At 43.1% G+C, this 17,929-nt stretch overlaps 2 protein-coding genes across 2 annotated transcripts; both read right to left on the bottom strand.

Annotated features, from left to right (window-relative positions):
- Positions 1–1,243: 1,243 nt before the first annotated feature.
- supt4h1 (SPT4 homolog, DSIF elongation factor subunit) lies at positions 1,244–2,328 on the bottom strand. Its single transcript, XM_088441158.1, has 5 exons — positions 2,157–2,328; positions 1,836–1,942; positions 1,689–1,744; positions 1,546–1,599; positions 1,244–1,467 (listed from the first exon to the last, which is right to left on the bottom strand). The coding sequence occupies exons 1-5, from the start codon at positions 2,223–2,225 to the stop codon at positions 1,400–1,402; spliced, it is 354 nt and encodes a 117-aa protein (XP_088297284.1). The 5' UTR covers positions 2,226–2,328; the 3' UTR covers positions 1,244–1,399.
- A 213-nt stretch (positions 2,329–2,541) lies between these two features.
- Positions 2,542–17,399, bottom strand: LOC148408754 (sodium/potassium/calcium exchanger 3). Its single transcript, XM_088441408.1, has 17 exons — positions 17,047–17,399; positions 13,380–13,475; positions 8,323–8,399; positions 8,177–8,251; positions 8,005–8,089; positions 7,661–7,764; positions 7,509–7,583; positions 7,401–7,426; positions 6,325–6,378; positions 6,093–6,235; positions 5,844–6,010; positions 5,588–5,768; positions 5,352–5,518; positions 5,168–5,282; positions 4,206–4,318; positions 4,066–4,131; positions 2,542–3,986 (listed from the first exon to the last, which is right to left on the bottom strand). The coding sequence occupies exons 1-17, from the start codon at positions 17,153–17,155 to the stop codon at positions 3,876–3,878; spliced, it is 1,764 nt and encodes a 587-aa protein (XP_088297534.1). The 5' UTR covers positions 17,156–17,399; the 3' UTR covers positions 2,542–3,875.
- Between the last annotated feature and the right edge of the window lie 530 nt (positions 17,400–17,929).

Here is a 17,929-nt window from a genome sequence, read left to right as displayed (position 1 = left end):
TGTCTTATTGTGTGATACTTTTACCTTTCAATAACTTAAACAGGGGAAAATATGCGCACACACAAAAAATGAGAAGGCGAAATAGTTTTTTTTTTATCTCTGCACTGAAGTCTGTCCGCGATACTCGACTAGTTCTAGCGGAAGTGGTAAAACCACATCACACTCACCAACACGCTTTAACACATCTTAAGCAAAAGGCTGAAAATGCAGTTTGTCTGTAGAAGTATTATTTCGTAAAATTTACGTGGTTTATTTGCTGTACTCATTTCATGGCATAATTGCTATTGTTAAAGTGGCACTGGAAAAACAACAAAACAGTCTATCATCTTTTAATTGATATTATTCATTTTTGCTATGTATCGAACTAGTACTGTCTTGAAGTGTGTTTAATTCCTTCGTTGTCTCAAAATCCAAGAGGGGCGGGGTGATTGTCATTACTTGGAAGCCCATGACCTGTATTCATCAGGTTGCAATGAAAAGAACACCGTGACCTTCGGCAATTAGCGTTAACGGATATTGAGCTTTTTCCAACAGTAATGTCATCTGTCTCACCTGAAAAGTGACATATTCTCCGGGAGCAATGTTATTGCATCCCAAACATAGGAATTGTATTTTGTATATTGACACCTGGTAAACGGAATACGTATGCTTTTAAATAATGTACATTTGCGGAATTCATGGGACAGTTGCTGAATAACGTCAGTGAATCAGATTTATGGTGTCCCCTGTTGGTAGTGTCCGGCATTGCAATCAGGTCTGTTTTCGCGCAATGACGGAAAACGTATCTGGTTTCAGATCGGGATATGGCACACGTTATTGTTGCTGAATTGATCATAAGTACATCACGCACTTTAGCAAACATGCAATTTGTGTGAGTGAGCGTTCATGAAAAAAGTGTTTATCACGGGTTACATTCCAAAATATACCCTCTTTAATTCTCTAAAAATCTGGAGTAGAGGTTGATGTGGTTGTTTTTGTCTTTTTTTTTAAAAAAAATCAGGCAACCATCAACATGTTTTTAAGTTCAAACCTTTGTAGAAGGTAGGCAAACAATCGCATAAAAAAGTGAAATATTAAGTGAAAGGTGGACCGCATCTTAGTGAGGCAACACCACACGCACCCGGTTAGTTGGCATTGTTGTAGAATAAAGATAATTGCGTAGAATAAAGCCAATTGCGTCCATGTGCAGAATGAGATCTAGTCTTCATGGATGTTTATATTGACAGCCATTAAGACAAGGACATGACAAATCAAAACAGTAAATTTATTTTGTGAGAAAATAGGAAGAAAATGCATAAAACAAATGGAAAAACAACAACATCCTTTCAAGTCCTTTTGTACAAATTCCAGTGGCTCCTTAGCAATGGAGCCATAATGTTTTTTTTTTAAGCTTTTGCGCTTATGACTTTACGGCTGTATCTCTGGATTTGTAGATCACTCCTCTGCTTTTCAGTTCTCTCACCACACCTGCAAAAACAGAAAAGGATAAAGGATGACCAAAGTGGAACACAATTAATCCACATTAGCGCTGATACGGGGCAGTACCTGGGGGTAGTCTGCCAGTCACCGACACTGCGTAGACACCTGGCTTGAACGTACCTGCAGGGTTATTGATGAAACAAAGGAAATCCACTTGTGATCATGTATTTATAGCACATTAATCGTTGTTTTGCATTTTGCTCTCTCACCAATTCTCTGCCATTTTGCTACCCAGCTGTCTTCAGGACTCATCTGGGCAATCACGCTGCGTAAAGACAAATCAGATGGCCAAGTAAACGTATTGCCCTTAAAATAAATCCTTTTTTAAACCCACAAACAACCAGGTTAGTATTTACCCGTCAAAGGAAGAACTTGTGCATTCATAAACCATCTCTCTGTTGCCCTTCATCTGAAGGAACGACTCGCAGTTGTCACAGCCATCATATTCAAATTGGTCAATGGTCTGCAAGAGAAGTCGATTTCTTTGTATTGCCGTCATGAAACGTATTTTACACTGCAGTCACGCCGAAATAGCCGGAACACAAATGCTTTGCTTATCAATGCCAAATGTCTTTAAGTTTGCTTATCAATGACAAAAACCGAGCGAGTGTCCAGGCTTATTTCTACACGTTAGCAGTGAAGCTAGCAAGCATTTCTTTGGTCGTAGTTTAAATCACCTTCACCAGGGAGCAGAGCAAACAAGCTCGAAGATGGCGGAGGTCTTTTGGAACCGTTTCCAGTGCCATTCTGCTCTTGTTTTTTAATAAAAAGGGCTACGAAGCGTCGCTTCAAACAAGAAACAGAAAGCTAGTTTTGCGACAGGAAGCCCGTTTTGCGGCAAGTGCCTGGCATTACACATCCGTTTGTAATGCGTCACTTCCGGCTTGCGGCCTCGCTACTGGCTCATTTTGTAGTCATTTTGTCGTTCCATCCGGAGATGCCGCGACCCTACCTTCCCTCATTCTATGTCCCCCAATTCTGGAACTAATATTCATACTAAATTATAGACACAATGATACAGCCGTCAAACAATTGTTTAATTGTTAGTATTGCCCCGCATAGCCATATTTGCCCCCCCTTAAATCACAAAATTCTGTTACAAACAAAATTATTGTCATACTTTTTTATTGCACTCAGGATATAACAGTCTAAAATTATCGATGCCTAAAAAAAGCAAAAAAAAAAAAAAAAAAGATTGTAGCCCATCACATTTGAATACGTTTACATTGTCACAGAACAGCCGTGAAACAAAACATTCAATTTTCACTTTCCTTTTGTTTTTTGTCCTCAGTGTGCTCACATTCACAAAAAAGCATTGCGCCATTAAATTATTCTACACACCGAAACATTATTATTATTCCTACTATATGGATTCAATAACAAAAGCACCACAAAACTAGTTAGACCTTCATCGCTGCAATTCTATAAGAATAATTTAACATTTACAAAAAAGTCTTTCGCAAGAGTAGGAATTAGACAGCCGTGTAGACAACAAATCACTTTGGTGGAACACTTAAGACTTAGATTTAAAACCCATTTATACCAAAATGTCGTTGACCTCATAGAAAAATATTAGGATTTTTTTTCTGAACAATAAAAGAAGCAGCAGTATAGAGCATTAATAATATTGCATTCAATTTATGTATTGAAGCCCTGGTTCATGTTTTGTGCTTAATTCAAATATTCCACCAAAGTGAATTTATTAGATTCATAACAAACACGAAAACTAGTCTTTCACTGTACCGCAGTGAGGCAATTAAAACTAACTTACTCTTCAATGTAGCTGAGATCAAATGTGTATTATTTCAACAATTGGTATGAGCAAATCTCGCGACAAACACAAAGTCTTCAATCCCAAAAATGTATTTATACATGTAATTTTTTAAAGACTCCATACATTCAATCCCAGGTGTGTGTGTGTGTATATTGACCTTTGCTGCTATATATATATATATATATATATATATATATATATATATATATATATATATATATAGATATATATATATATATATATATATATATATATAGATATATATATATATATATGTGTGTGTGTAAAAAAGTACCTGGGATGAAATGTCTGGACTCTTAAAAAAATTGTAAAAAAAATGTCTTTGGGATTGAAGGAGTTGAATTGGAGTGACCATGTGCATTTGCATTCTACATCCACTTGTGACACATTCAAGTTGTCACGCTAACATAGGACATCTGAGTCTCACAGTTTGCCGCTACATTTTGGAAATATTACACTCTGAAATCAACAATAAATACTGTTTCCTTTTTGAGCATGAGTGAGGAACAAATAAGCGTTTAAGAAACTTGAAAAGTGCTGCTTTGAAAAGACTCCCAAAGTGTGTTAGGAAAGAGAAGCTTTCTTTTTGGGTAAGTGAACTTCACATGTGCCCAAAGAGGATGGAGCAGAGCAGGAAAACGGCGTAGAGGAACAAAAGCCCCACGCCCAGGCGGCGGTCCAGCCGCCAGCGGTTCAGATGAACGCTCGTCACCTGCGGAGATAAATTTAAAAAATAAGAAATCACAGCGCGGTTACTTTTGCCCGCACACACAAGAAGCATGTGGACTCACGGTGAGGAACACGGACGCCAGCAGCAGGACGACGGAATACACCAGTCCTTTGTTATTGATGGACACCTGCGCGAAAGGAGAGGGCGAGCGTGAAACTGCGAGCGTGAGACCTGGAGCGAGCGTGAGACGGCGCCTCCTACCGACGAGCCGTGATCCACCAGCAGGGTGCGCAACGCCCACGGGAAGCCTAAACCTAGCAAGATGTCGAAGATGTTGCTGCCGATGGAGTTGGACACGGCCATGTCCCCCATCCCTGCAGAGGGACTATAATGAGGGGCCGCGCTCATGCAGCAGAGGGCGCTAGTTTCACACTTTTGACATGGGCAAAACTAATGAGCTATAGTGAGTGTATAATAAGACTTTCTTGTCGCAAAAAAAATCATAACAAATATTTTTGCAAAAATTGACCATGTTTGGTAAGGCTTCTTTTTTTGTCGGACATGTATGAAAAAAACAACGGATAATAGAAAGGCGTTTTTTTCCTTTCAAAAAACGACAATAAGGCTTTTTTGTTTTCGCAAAAAACGACCATATGCAGTCGGGATTTTTTTTTTTTTAAATCAACCATGTATAGTAAGGCTTTCCTTTTCTGCAAAAAATGAGTGGATATATAGTTGAGCTTTTTTTGCACAAAAAACAACCATGTAAGCCTTTTTTCCCGCAAAAAAACAGCCCTAACACTCTACAGTAAGCCTTTTTTTATTGCAAAAACAATATACAGTATACGATGTTAGCATTCTTTTTTATTTACCATTTATAGTTGGGCGTTTACTATATTTTTTGCTTTAGAAATGACCACTTACAGTTGGGTATTTTTTCCACAAAAAAAAAAAAAACTACGTTTAAAGTCATTTTTTCATGAAAATATGAGCATGTACAGTAAGGCGTTTTAAGCAAAAACAACTATATAGTTAGGTGTTTCCTTTGATAAAAAAAAAATACAACGTATTGTCAAAAATATTTTCAGTAAATATTTATCGTGAATAATGGAACCAAGTGTATAAAACCCATTGAATATTTATATCGACTGATAAATAGCTGTCAACTGGATTACGCATGCAATGGAACAAGGTGACTTTCCGCCCGCCACGCGTGCACCCACCTTGCCGGGCAACAATGAGGCTGGCCATGCAGTCGGGCACGCTGGTGCCGGCCGCCAGGAAGGTGATGCCCATGATGTAGTCGGGGATGTCTAAGGTGAAGCTGACGATGGTGACCTGACGGGCGGGGCCAGTGTGACGGGGGGCGGCGGTTGACTGGGCGGGGCGAGCGCGACGGGTCCTTACCATCCACACCATGAGGTAGGAGAAGACGGCGATCCACAGAGTGGAGGCCACAAAGGTGAGCATGAACCAGCGATGCCAGCGCGCCAAAGCGCAGTTGGGCACCGTGCAGTAGAGCAGGAGGCCCAGAGGCCACGTCAGCACCCACTTGACCCTGGCTCGCCAACCGCCTGACGCAAACGCGCGCACGGGTCACTCCAGGCCGCGGAGCTAGCGCGCTCGTCATTCGGCTTCCTCACCCGGGATGCGCAAGGGGTGGAATGCGTCGTCTTCCTCGTCCGGGTCTTGGTCCGCCCCCGGCTTGTTCCCGGACTCGCCGCCGCCGTTTTCCAAGCGGCGGGAGCCCGTCCTCTTCAGGCAGTCGGCGGCGGAGGCCCCGCCGCTCCGCGGGCTCTTGGAATTCTGGGCGAGCCGCTGCCTCTGCCCCCAGAGAAAAGAGTTTATGCCGAGGCTGTCAAACTCGGTTGAGCTCAGGGGACGCTATAAAAGCGTTACCTCGCTAATGAGCACGCGACCAGCCATGGAGAGTCTGGTGCGCGGCGAGAAGTGCGGGCTGATCATGATGCGCAGGCCGGCGTCGGAGAAGGAAAGCTTGTGAGGGCTGAGGAGGAGAAGCTCGTCCACCATGACGACGGGACCGCTCTCTTCGTTATGAACTTGAGCTAAAAGCGCACGGAGGAAGGAGCTTAGAGTAAGAAGAAACCTTCACTGATGACGGGCCCAAAGCGTGGCCATTTTGAAAACCTTTGTTTAGGAGCGCCACGGCGGTGTGGCGGGCCGAGGCGTCGTCGGCCGTTTTGTCCTCTCCGCGATCCTCGGAGGCCACGCAACACGGTCCGACGTGCTGGAAGCGTCGCGTCACAAATGTCAGCAGGCGAGTGTTGAATCTGCCGACAAGCAAAGAGGACGCATCAGCCCAAGGCCGGAGGGCCAAGCGCGCTTGATTTGGATGGGGGCAGGGGGCGTGGCCTCTTACTTCATGATGATGATGTAGATCACGTACATGGTCATGAGGAGCAAAGACTCCCACCTGCAACAACAACAACATCCGCATACACGGCTGTGGAGACTCCTTCTGCTGGAGGCGGAAGAAGGTCTAACGTCTCACAAAAATGCTTCTTAGTTCTGCCTCAGAGCAGGAAGGTCACAGAAACACCGCGGACTACCTTAAGTCACCTACTGTATATCGTTATGCGCCAAGGAGGAATCATCTGACCTACTCAATCGCAGGGTTTTTAGCAAAGAGTCTTGCTAGGTTTTGTTAGCTGTGGCTGCAGTCGGGTGCTTTGCATTGATGTGTTAGGCTAAACTTGAGCTGCTTCTTTGGTGAGCAAGCTACATCAGCGAGTTGCAGTCGGGATGTTTTTTTTTTTTTTAAACTAAATTTACCATTGGTTGGAGCGCCAGCGCTCACATGTTCTTGCGATTTTACATCTTGGGTTCCTGAACTTGCCCTCCCACCCACAACAGGAGCTTATCAGGTTATGCCAAACACAATGATGGCCAATCACTGTCCACTTCAGGGTTTCTTTGACAACTCAAGCGCAAAAAAACCTGGTGACGGATAACAGTTCTACTTCGCCTATAGATAGCAAAAATTAAGATTAAAAATTGCAATAAAAAACATTTGAACTATGACTGTAATGAATAAATTGCAAATGTGTTAGTTTGACATTTTCACCGTGTGTGGTGCCTTAAACAACTGGATTTTCAAGCAGTATGAAATAGAGCAAATTATCCACTACACTAAAAAAAAGAAGGGGAAAAAAAGCAGTGTGACCTTCTACTGGCATTCAGTGAAAAGTCAGCATTATATATCACTTAAGATTTCATTAAATTTCGTCCTAAATCAGAGGTTTCATTAAAGCATGCGACACTTCTAGGAGTGAAGAGGTGAGAATCACTCGTCGCCTGACAACAAGCTGCCTGCCAATACTTGCTGCTCGCTTGTCTTTTAATGCTCTCCAATCAAGAAGACAACACAAAGATGTTTCTCCGCGTCCCTCGAGAACATATTGCAAAAACGTTTTTTTGAAAGAAAGCTCAACTCACCAGACGACCACAGCATCGTAAATGACCTGGGGAGACGGGACACAGATTAGAAGGGCAAAGGTCAACATCGAGTGAGGATTTAAATGCTATAATGTGCATGCAAGTCACCCCGATGAGTGCCAGCACAGACAGGATGTAGTAGGCGGAGTCTCGAAACAAGGACCACCACGTCAGCTTCACCGTCTGCAAAGAGACCCGTGCAGCGCGCTCAGCCCTCTGGCCGCGCCTTGCGGGGAATTTCTTCAAGACGTGGTTTTGACCTGGCCCGCAAAGATGCCGCTCAGGCCGATGATGACCAGGATGTTGAAGACGGCCGAGCCCACGATGGTGCCCACGCCAACGTCCCCCTTCGTGATGAACACACCTGGACAAGGGCAATCGCAAGGGCTATTATCCAGACAGTCCGGTGATGCTTGATTTTTGAGTTTGCAAAACACACACACACATTCGCTACGGCGACTAAAAATGAGCTCATTATCTTTGAAAATGAAATAAGTATACCTAAAAAGGCATTAAACGGGCAGAATTAAAAAGTTTAACAGGCCGCACACCATTGATAATAACGGCGAAAAATAAAAGGTTGATATTTCAAATAATCTGTCACCGATGAGCGAGGTGAAGAGCTCCGGAGCAGAACTTCCTGCCGCCATGAACGTCGCCCCGGCAACATCCTCGCTCAGCTGTAGATTCTGAGCGGGAGGAAGACGACGCAACATTGCCGAAACATTTGCAAGCATTCCAGAAAGAAGTCCACCAGGGATTCCGGGCGAGCTCACCTCCGATATCTTCTCAAGCGAAGGAACGAAGTAGTCGTCGCAGACGATGGCCAGAGCGTAGAACATGTAGATGGCCTGAAGTGGCATGCAAGCATGTTGACGGGAAGGGGCAATAGGCACTTTTCTTACCATCCTGGGAGACTCACACAGAGAACATGCAGTAAGACGGCTCCGTTCTTCCTCTGCTCCTTGGAGAAGATATCTGCTGGAAACTCATGGATGGCTAGAAGGCACAGGCAAGATGATGGAAATCATGTCTAAAAAATTGAAGTGTTAAAATCTACATACGTGCAACACTGTCTGACATCATTGACCGAATTAGCATATTTTTCCAGGCTTTACAAGCTGCGACAATAAAAAATGAACATGAAATCTATATTTGTCTCGTATAAGCCGCATTTGAAACATTTTTTCTAAACTGCCTGGTTCCAGCGACGTCATGCCTTCAACGCAGCCTGAACCTGCTTGCACCAACATATTCCCAACATAACGCCGACACGCTTGGATTGTTAGAACAGTAACGCGTTTGATTGCGTTTACTAGTGGAGACTGCCCCCTGGTGGCCAGTAATATAGCAGTTCAAACTCAAAATCAGTACCATAATTCCCCCAATAAAAGACGCACCGTTTATAGGACGCACCCTTAACTTTCGGGTTCATTCTGGTATTTTCAACGTTACCGTGTATAAGAAACACCGGCAGCCAAAATTTAGGGTGGTATTTTTTGCCCTGCAGGAATTTGTGATAGTAAGATGTCACTTGGCTTCATTTCATTACAAAATTGACATAAAAAACCAGGAAGTGTGTTTCACACATTCTCTAAGGAGTTTGCTTTGTATTCAATATGCTTCACACAGGAAGTGAAATGGGCAGCTGCTTCCTGTGCGTCCTCAAGTGCAAAAAACGAATATAAATATTCAATTGAAAATAACAATGCCGCTGCCTCTTCCAACCTGACAAAGAGTCTCTGGAGAATGAGACAGATAGTCCCTTTCCAATTTGCAAGCGATCCGAGCGGGATGAATGTAAACTAGTGGGGGCACAAAGGGGGCGCGCTACGGGGCGGAGGAGGAGAGCGCGCTAAAAATAGCTGTGTTCTGAGAGCCCGCAGAGACTTCGCAAGCACACAATAAAGGAAAGAGATTGAGACATCGTTTGGGATGCGAGATATGAGAAATGAGTTGAGTCGGCGAGGAGGGGCTGTGGGGGGGTGGGGGGGCACTCACTATTTAGACCATGTTGAGATTGAAAATGTAAATGTTTGTGCAGTTGTGTTTAGACTTTTGCGCTTGCGGCCGGCATCCAGCGCAATCTTTCCATCCAGATGCACTCTCAGGTGCTACTGTCACTGGAAACGCTGGGCTGGAACATGGAGCTTTCATGGACCTTTTCAGGAGTTGCTCTGTGAAGGCTGTTGCCATGGCAACATTCCCCTCACGGGGAATCTTTTTTTTTTTTTTGATGGGTGGCAGTTGGAAGCCAAAGGCAAGGAGGAGGGAGCTGGGTATGTGTCTTTCCCATGGATGTTGGGAGTTTATGAAAAATGAAAAAAAAAAGTGACAGCAGCTCGGGACTGCAATGTCTAAAAATATTTATTTTCCCTTGACTAACTCTCAGGAGAGGTCTGAGAGAGAGGCCGGGAGAACGACAGAATACAGACGCAAACGATAGTGATTTAATGATGCCGTGTTTGCATTAAGGCGCGCACGGGGCGCGCGTTCACTTCAGTGGTGGCGTGACGCACGTCATACGATGTCACTCTGACAACACATGTATGCACACCACCAACATAGAGCGCTTCATTATGTTTGATGTCTTTTTACTGCGAAACAACAGATGGCAACCCAAAGAGCAAACACCCCCGAAGTATCACAACATTCAGGCCAGTTTTCTTCTATGTTTGTATGTACCCTTGTACACAACCACACACCCAGATATGTCATGTACACATATATACATATGTATGTGTATATCTAGACACACATATATACACACAGTTATTTGTATGTATATACACATACATATGTACATATACAGTATATATACACAGATATGCTGTATACACATATAATACATATGTATATGTAAATATCACATTTCATATCCATATAATATAAACAGTATACATATATGCAGATACAGTATGTACATATATATATACACATTTATTCACATTATATATGAATAAAACGTATACATCCATATTCAGATATATTTTATGTATATAAGGCAGAGCAGCTTATAACAAAAAACACAAAATCCACACCACAATGCACAGCATGCGTGCATCAACAAATACTTTGATATAATAGAAAGCGAACGTGGTATTTGTTACTTCATATGATCGCCAAGCTCCAGTTTCCATATTTCTTTGACGGTATGATTTTTTTTTGAGACTTAGATGTGAGCGGTGGAGCTCTTGTCGTCGCCAATCGGGCAGCTTGAGAGAGCGGTTCGGTGCGCACAAATGGAACGGATAACAACGCGCCCAGGCGGGGTGCTGAGGCGTCCAGCCAAGCTATCGACCGGCGCTTCAGCACAAGCGCTAGCATGTGTCCACAAATGCACGCTCGTTGCGCATTCGTCATCGGGTATCAGAAAAATGAATATTTCATTCCTGGTGTGTAATGTAAATTCAATTATGCATTTGGTCTTTGATTTTACCAGCCTTTGAGCTGGGCTGAATAAAATATAGATGAAACGGGAGGCTGGGTTTAAACCGAGCTCGTCTTTAAACGGCAACATTAAAACGGACAATGCGGTGGACATCGAAAACAAAATATATATTTTATATATATTTTATATATATATATATATATATATATATATATATATATATTTATGAAATAACCTACATTTTGGTCTGGTTTGGTTCTGACAGGGGTGTACAGATTTTTTTTATATGCACTGTATTATTATTATAATTTTGCCAGTTTGTACCTAGCGATGGAAAGGAAGAATGCAGTGATGCAGCAGACCTCTTTTTTTCTAGTATCAAAGAAAGACAAACTTTGAGTGCCACTCGCTTTAATAAACGAGCGCAACTCGCCTTGATGATGCGCTCATTATGAGACGTCGCCTTCATTTCCATAATTGGGATTCACTGCCACCCCCTTCGTGGGGGCCTATTTTAGTACAGAGCAATCATTTGGGCTTCACAACTTAGCATTTAGTTGCCTAGCAACCTCCCAGGCGGGCTAAAGCGGGCTCACGCTGGCCGTCGTCTTGTTAAGCGGAGGACAGATGAGACGGCGGAGCCCGGGGCCGGACACCGACACGCAATCCCCGAGATGATGTCCCGCCGGCTATGGCCGCCGGCTGGCTTTCTAATCACGGTGGCGTCATGTCAAGTTAGCGGCTCCGCCGAGCCGCTGCGTCTTAAGGAAGCGTTCCAGGCCTAGCTGGCTCATTTATCGCCCGGTGTCCTCAAGGGACGATTAGGTGTGCTTCACCGTGTCGACAAAAATGAACTTTGCCGTTTAATGTCACACAACAATGGCGGCACTTATGGAGTACTCATTATTTATTTGCTATGCGAGCGATTGTAATCAAAACATATGAGCGAGTATGGAAAAGCCTACTGTATGTCACCAAGCCATGGGGCAGAAATGAGAAGAAATAAGTCAAGGACACAAGGCCAATCGCAGCAAAAATTGTCAATTCTGTGCGGGAACTTCAAAATAAACCACCCTTTAACAAATAATATATGGACATGCCTATGTAGCTTTGTTCAGCGGTATTGTGTATTTGTTGTATATTTGCGATGTTCTGTGTGACGACGTCTGTGATTTCACCTGAGAAGCCGCTTTGAGACGTGTGGTGATTCAGGGCGATCGAAATAAACTTGACTACGCTTTTAATTTGAAGTTGCTTCATTCCCAACACACACAACACGACAGTTTTATGAAATCGTGTTCAATTGCCGCAATTACACTGAGATACAGTGTCTGGCATAAATTAGATTCTAGCTAGCAGTGCTGGAGTGCTCCATATAGGCTGGCGCAATATATGTAAATGACTGCATACTTGTTGCTGTTCCTTCTCATCCCTTTTTAACAAAATAACTCAAATGGTCTTTTTCAGCTGGCAGATTCATTTCATAAATTTGGCAAAAAGTATGGAGAAAAATCATTTGTTTAGGGACAAAAGTAGTGTCCTCCCAAGCAGTTTAAATGTTGGTAAAAAAATAATAAAAAAAACATTCTGGAGGATATCAAACTAAGCGTCATTAAGATAGGCTTCGATGGAAGAATGAAGGAAACTTGAACGGATGTCGCGTACACACCAATGGCATAGCAAAAGCAGGATATTAGCATCAATCGTTTGCATACATTCGTTAGAGTGTGCCGTAAAAAGAACACAAAAGCAGATATGTATATTGCCCAGCCGCCAGTGCGAATACGAACAATGAGAAAAGGAGGAAGTTGTGCTCTTATCTTGTGCGACCATTCATTATGTTGCCGTGAGATGTTTCTCCTTCAATATTTAACATGGCAGTTGTAATGAGTGACACACACATCAGCCAGCCGGCTAATTAGCTTCCTCCTCATCATCATCATGTCCAAACTACTGAGTGTGCAGCCAAGCACACAACATGATACCGATTTTTTTCACAAAACACAAGCCTTTACTTCAGGAAAACTATGTGCTTCCATTTTTTCCCCCTAAAATCAACCCTACACAACTTTAAATACTAGTAATTGTTTCATCAAGTTTTTTTTCCTTGCAGTAATTATTTCGGGTTTCATAATATAGAGTAAGATAGCAAGATTAACCAACGCATTTGAAAGTCAATACATACTTGTCGACTAATGCGACAATGAAAAAAAAAATATTTTGAATGACATGGCAGCGCATAAGGGGCTGAAATCTGATAAGTGGCCGAGTTATCAAATCAATAACATGGGGACCATCGGCACTATTATGATGCGCTGCGTCATGTGTGTACCTAGTTCCAAAATCTGTAAATATTGCTGAGTGACATCAATGACTGAAAACCTTTACTGACCGCATGCAGCTTATATTTAAAAATGAGGACGTGATAGAAGATAGGAAGCGGACGAGTTTGGTGATCCTGAAATTTGCATGAACTAATCATAAAAGTTTTTTGAATTTCATGTTATGGATTCGAAAATGGAACGTCAGGCAAAATGGTTGGCACAACACACACTTTCACCTTAAAATTGAGGCAGAGGTTGACCGACCTGCTCTGTGTTGATCCACACTTTGGTTGTCGGGCATCTGCGTGAGTCGCCGCGTCCATGGCAACGCGCTCTTTTCTATGTTCAGACCTGATCCAGCTGAGAAAAAATATCACAAAAGGTCAACGCATATCATGTTCGCTACATGTAGTTTTCCTCACTCTCCTATATTGGAGGCTACCAAATAATTGGTGCAAACTTGCTCGTTGATTTTGTCACAGTTTTATATGGTGGCCCTGAAGTGCAAGTCACACAAACAAAAAAGTAAGCAAACAAAAAAAGATCATCGCAAATGATGAACAAAAACACTTTACCAAAGAGAAGCACACATGAAAAAAAAAACAAGAAAAGTGCATGCAAAAAAACAGAAGCACACAATAAAAAAAGAGCACGCAGGAAAAAAAGCAAAAAGAACCAGAAAAGTAAAAAGAAGCACACAAGAAAAAGGATCACACTAACTTTCCCTACAGGAAGTGGTTGGTGTGGGTGCGGGAAAGGGATGTGGGCTCACTGCTTTTTGGACAACAGGGGGCCACTTGATTGGATGTAAACAATGTTGGTCTTTGAACAGGACGTTACACACTTACACGGCAACCACTTCCGGTAGGGAATGTTAGCATGCTCATTTTCTTACGTGCAGAAATATTCTTGCGTGCTTTTTATTGTGCGCTTCTTTTTTCTTGTGTGCCTCGTAAAGTATTTTCGTTTTTTGTTTGCGTTTACCTTCGTTTGCTTTGATGTTTGCACTTCAGGCTCACCGTAATTTTATTATCATTCAAAAAAAATGCTGCTGTTCATTGGGATCAGATCTGGAGTAAGACGAACAACGGCGAGGCCAGCAGCAGTCAGCTGTCCTCACTCATCATCTGTAGTGAGATCTTTATAGCGTGTACTTTAACTCAGTGTTCCATTCCTCGACAGCTTATCTCTGGAGTGGGTGCAGTTATTGCAGGGTTACCGGGGGAACCGTACAGGACCCCCCCGCACACACACACAGAAGAGACAATATTTCTTATTATCCTCCCCACAAGAATGAAATGCACAGAGATGTTTTCCCCAGCAGGCCTGAGACAAAAGCGATGGACAGCGGCTTGAAAGCGCTCCCGCGCACCTTTGGAGCTTCCGCTTCAATCGGCTCATTTCGACGAGAGGCTCCGAGGCGTCTTTTGTGTCGGCGCTTCAAGAGGAGCGTCCGTTTCTCACAACACACTCTCTGTAAACGCCGTTTGCTACATTATGCTCATACGCCTCATGTAGATTTGTGTATACAGTATGCTGCGGGCCGCCGACAAATGGTAAGCAGCCCGCAAATGCCCCCCTGGCCGCAGTTTGGACACCCTTGCCTTAAACCGCTGGACACCGCAAAAATGATCAAAAACAAACAAAAGCAGTACCGCATTGCATAACAAAATTGCAAACTAGCGCCGCAATGAGACAATAGTAAAGAATGCAAAGAATAAACGGCGAGGCAGAATTTCAGATAACTATTTTATGGCATCAATAGATCAGCAATTAGTATCATTTGTGCCATCTGTTTGTTATGATTTTAGCGTGTACATAGCGTGTTCATTTTTACGACAACTGTCTGACAAGACCTAAAAAAAAACTATGAGAGCACGAGCCACTAATAACTCAAACGTGAAATTCCAACACTGCCTTTCTGTTGGCCTAAACAACTGTCGCCTGTCTTAGTCGAGGAAAGACGACACCTGATGCTGTCAATCATATTGCGGACTGGGCGCCGTCTTCAGGAGTCGCCAAGTTATATGCGTGCCATCATAAGGTGCATGGCAATTATGGGATGGCTTTTCTATTTTTTTACACAGTGATAAATTTTATTTTTACCTTTAATATAGAATACGGGAGGTCACAGTCTTGAATTCGGATCCGGCCTTTCTGTGTGGAGTTTGCATGTTCCCCCCGTGCCTGCGTTGGCAACATGCATGCATGCAGACACTCCAAAATGCTTTTAAGTGTGTTTGTGGATTTGAACTGCGACCCAAAGACGCCTGCAAGCCTAATGAGGATAAGCGGCTAAAAAAATTGCAAACTAAACTTTTTTTCAGACCCTGACTTTATGCTATGAGAGTGAAAATGAAGAAAAAAATTGGTAGATAATACAATGCCATATCCAAACGGTACGTACGGATTAGCAAAGTGTTAGCATCTCTAGCATTTTCAAGACGATGGCAGGTCACAGTGACTTTTCTTATTTTAAATCAAGTTAACTCATGCCACTAACATTTTGCAGACTCGCAGCACATCCATAAATGGTGCTGCAACTAGCGATGCTACACCAGTAACATTGTCCAGGTATGGCCAAAGGAGCTTTGCTGTCACCCTTACAAACAGCAGATCACATGTTTGACGCCATGAGCGCCTTTTGGTCCACATTGGACACAATCCTCCCCCGGGAAGCAGACGCGCTCACGCTTTTCAAGCAAAGTGGAAATGTCAGTCACACGATTACTTTTCAGGCGACCCACGTGGAGAAAAGGATAGAATTCAATTGCGCTTAACAATAATAAAGTTAACCCGCGCTCTCGCCGTGATACGGCTACACTCCGAGAAGATACACAAGGCGGTGGGTGTTCTGACGAGCGTGCGGCATGCTGGGAAAGGATAATGAAGCAGGGGGAGTCATTTTGTGATGCTTTGGCTTGAAATGATGCTGGAGATCCAATTTGCGCTTTTCTTATTGAATCTAATGCAACATGCGTTGACCAATATGTCTTAATCTTTTGAGAGGAAGACAAAAGGAAGTCGAGCAGAATTAGTAGATGCTTAGTTTTGTCACCTGAATGCATCATCAGATTCCCAATGGGTGTGATCCTCAGTGATTGGATTTCCACTTCGTAATCCTCCAGCAGCGACGACAATATTCATTCTAAAACAAGACCTCGACCAGCTGTACTAAAAATTAATCAGAATTGTTTTTTTTCACATGAAGCTAACCCACGCCAGATGTGTGCTCTCTGTAGAATGAAGAAATTTGTCATTTTCATTCCATTTGAATTTGAAGACAAAATGTGAACCTTCTGTCTCAACAAATATAATAATGCTTAATTTTCTAAATTGCTTTTCTTTCAGTGTATATTTCTAGCTCACTATTGGAAACATCTATTTATCTTCTACCTGCATTCTGTTCAGTGACATTTGGGAGCTGCAGGCTGTCCTGATTGACGTTGGGAAAAAGGCACGACAGAGAAAACCCTTTGCATTCATAACATCGAGTGGAAAACTCGGATTTAAAAAAAAATGCTGAAACCATTGAATTCAATCTTTTAAAGTCAATGAAACCTGAATCGAGTCACAAACGCAAAAATCAGAACTCAAATGGTAAGACTGGTAAAATAAAGCCACTTGTTAACGTTGTTGCAACAAAAAAAAAGTTCCAACTGAGTGATCAGTTCAGGAGTAAAATAAAACGAGAACATCATTTTCTGACGTAAAACGTGAATCCTCAGGGGGTTTGCCCAAATTGGTTTCTGAGGGTGATACTAAATGAATAAAATCTAATTTAGGATTGAATGCCACCGATTTTATTGCGCATTTTTACCTTTTTAAAAACTTCCCCCAAAACACAAGTTTTCATACGCAACATAAAAGACCTTTTTTTTTTTTTTTTTTTAGATAATAGAAAATTGGCGTGCACGGCTTTGAAACTGACCTGGCACGCGGATGAGCCGAGTGAGCCACAGAACTGCGAGCAGGCCGACGCCGCAACAGCAGCAGCAGCAAAAGCGCCGCAAGGGCCGCCGGTGCCTCTCTGCTTTCATTCCTCCGCTGGCCGCATGTCCGCAAGCATCATCGCAACTACTCGCCTACGACTTCCAGAGGACTGTCCCGCTGAGAGCGTGCAAAGGAAACGCTAGTCAGGAAATGCGGCGACTGGGCCGGGCCGCTACCGTGCCGCTTTGCCCCGGTTTTGCGCGGCTGTCGGCGTTCACGTGAGCGCGTTGAAAGGTCGACAGAAGCCCCCACACTGAGGGCCAGCAACAGGAGGCGACATGATGGGAGACACCCCCCCCCCCAAAAAAAAAAAAAACACCTCTCTTCCCTACTCCTCCTCCCCTCTCAGCCGCATTTCATTATAACGGCCACCAGGCGGCGACAGAACTCCGGGTTAGTGACCGGAAAGCCCTGCTTCGCTTTTTACAGCTTCAGTGCTTTTTCCCCCAAAAAAGAACGTCACTTTTCACCAGAGCCTACGCGCAGTCCTGACGCTGTCTGAAGCAGTCTAACTGCCACAAGAGACCACACAAATGTACATAAATCTAAAAAAAAATGACATTATAGACTTATATTTAAATGACTGACAAAAAGGATATTTTACTTACAAGACTGATGATTATTCCTATGATATCCAGCGTTATCTGTTTTCACGACATGACCATTTTCTTTGCATTTTTCTTGTGAGAATCACCTTTAGGAATACAGGTTGGCAGTGGGCAACTCAGAATCTGATTGGTCGACATAGCTGTCAATCAAATGATACGCGTTTGTAAAATAGCAGGCAGGCATAAAGTAGAGTAAAGATTCGCGTCAATTGA

The sequence above is a fragment of the Hippichthys cyanospilos genome, chromosome 18 (genome assembly GCF_059441005.1).
Source record: "Hippichthys cyanospilos isolate Australia breed blue-spotted pipefish chromosome 18, RoL_Hcya_1.0, whole genome shotgun sequence".
Classification (NCBI taxonomy): domain Eukaryota; kingdom Metazoa; phylum Chordata; class Actinopteri; order Syngnathiformes; family Syngnathidae; genus Hippichthys; species Hippichthys cyanospilos.
Note: the sequence above shows the minus strand (reverse complement) of the source record. Positions and strands in the feature narration are given on the sequence as shown.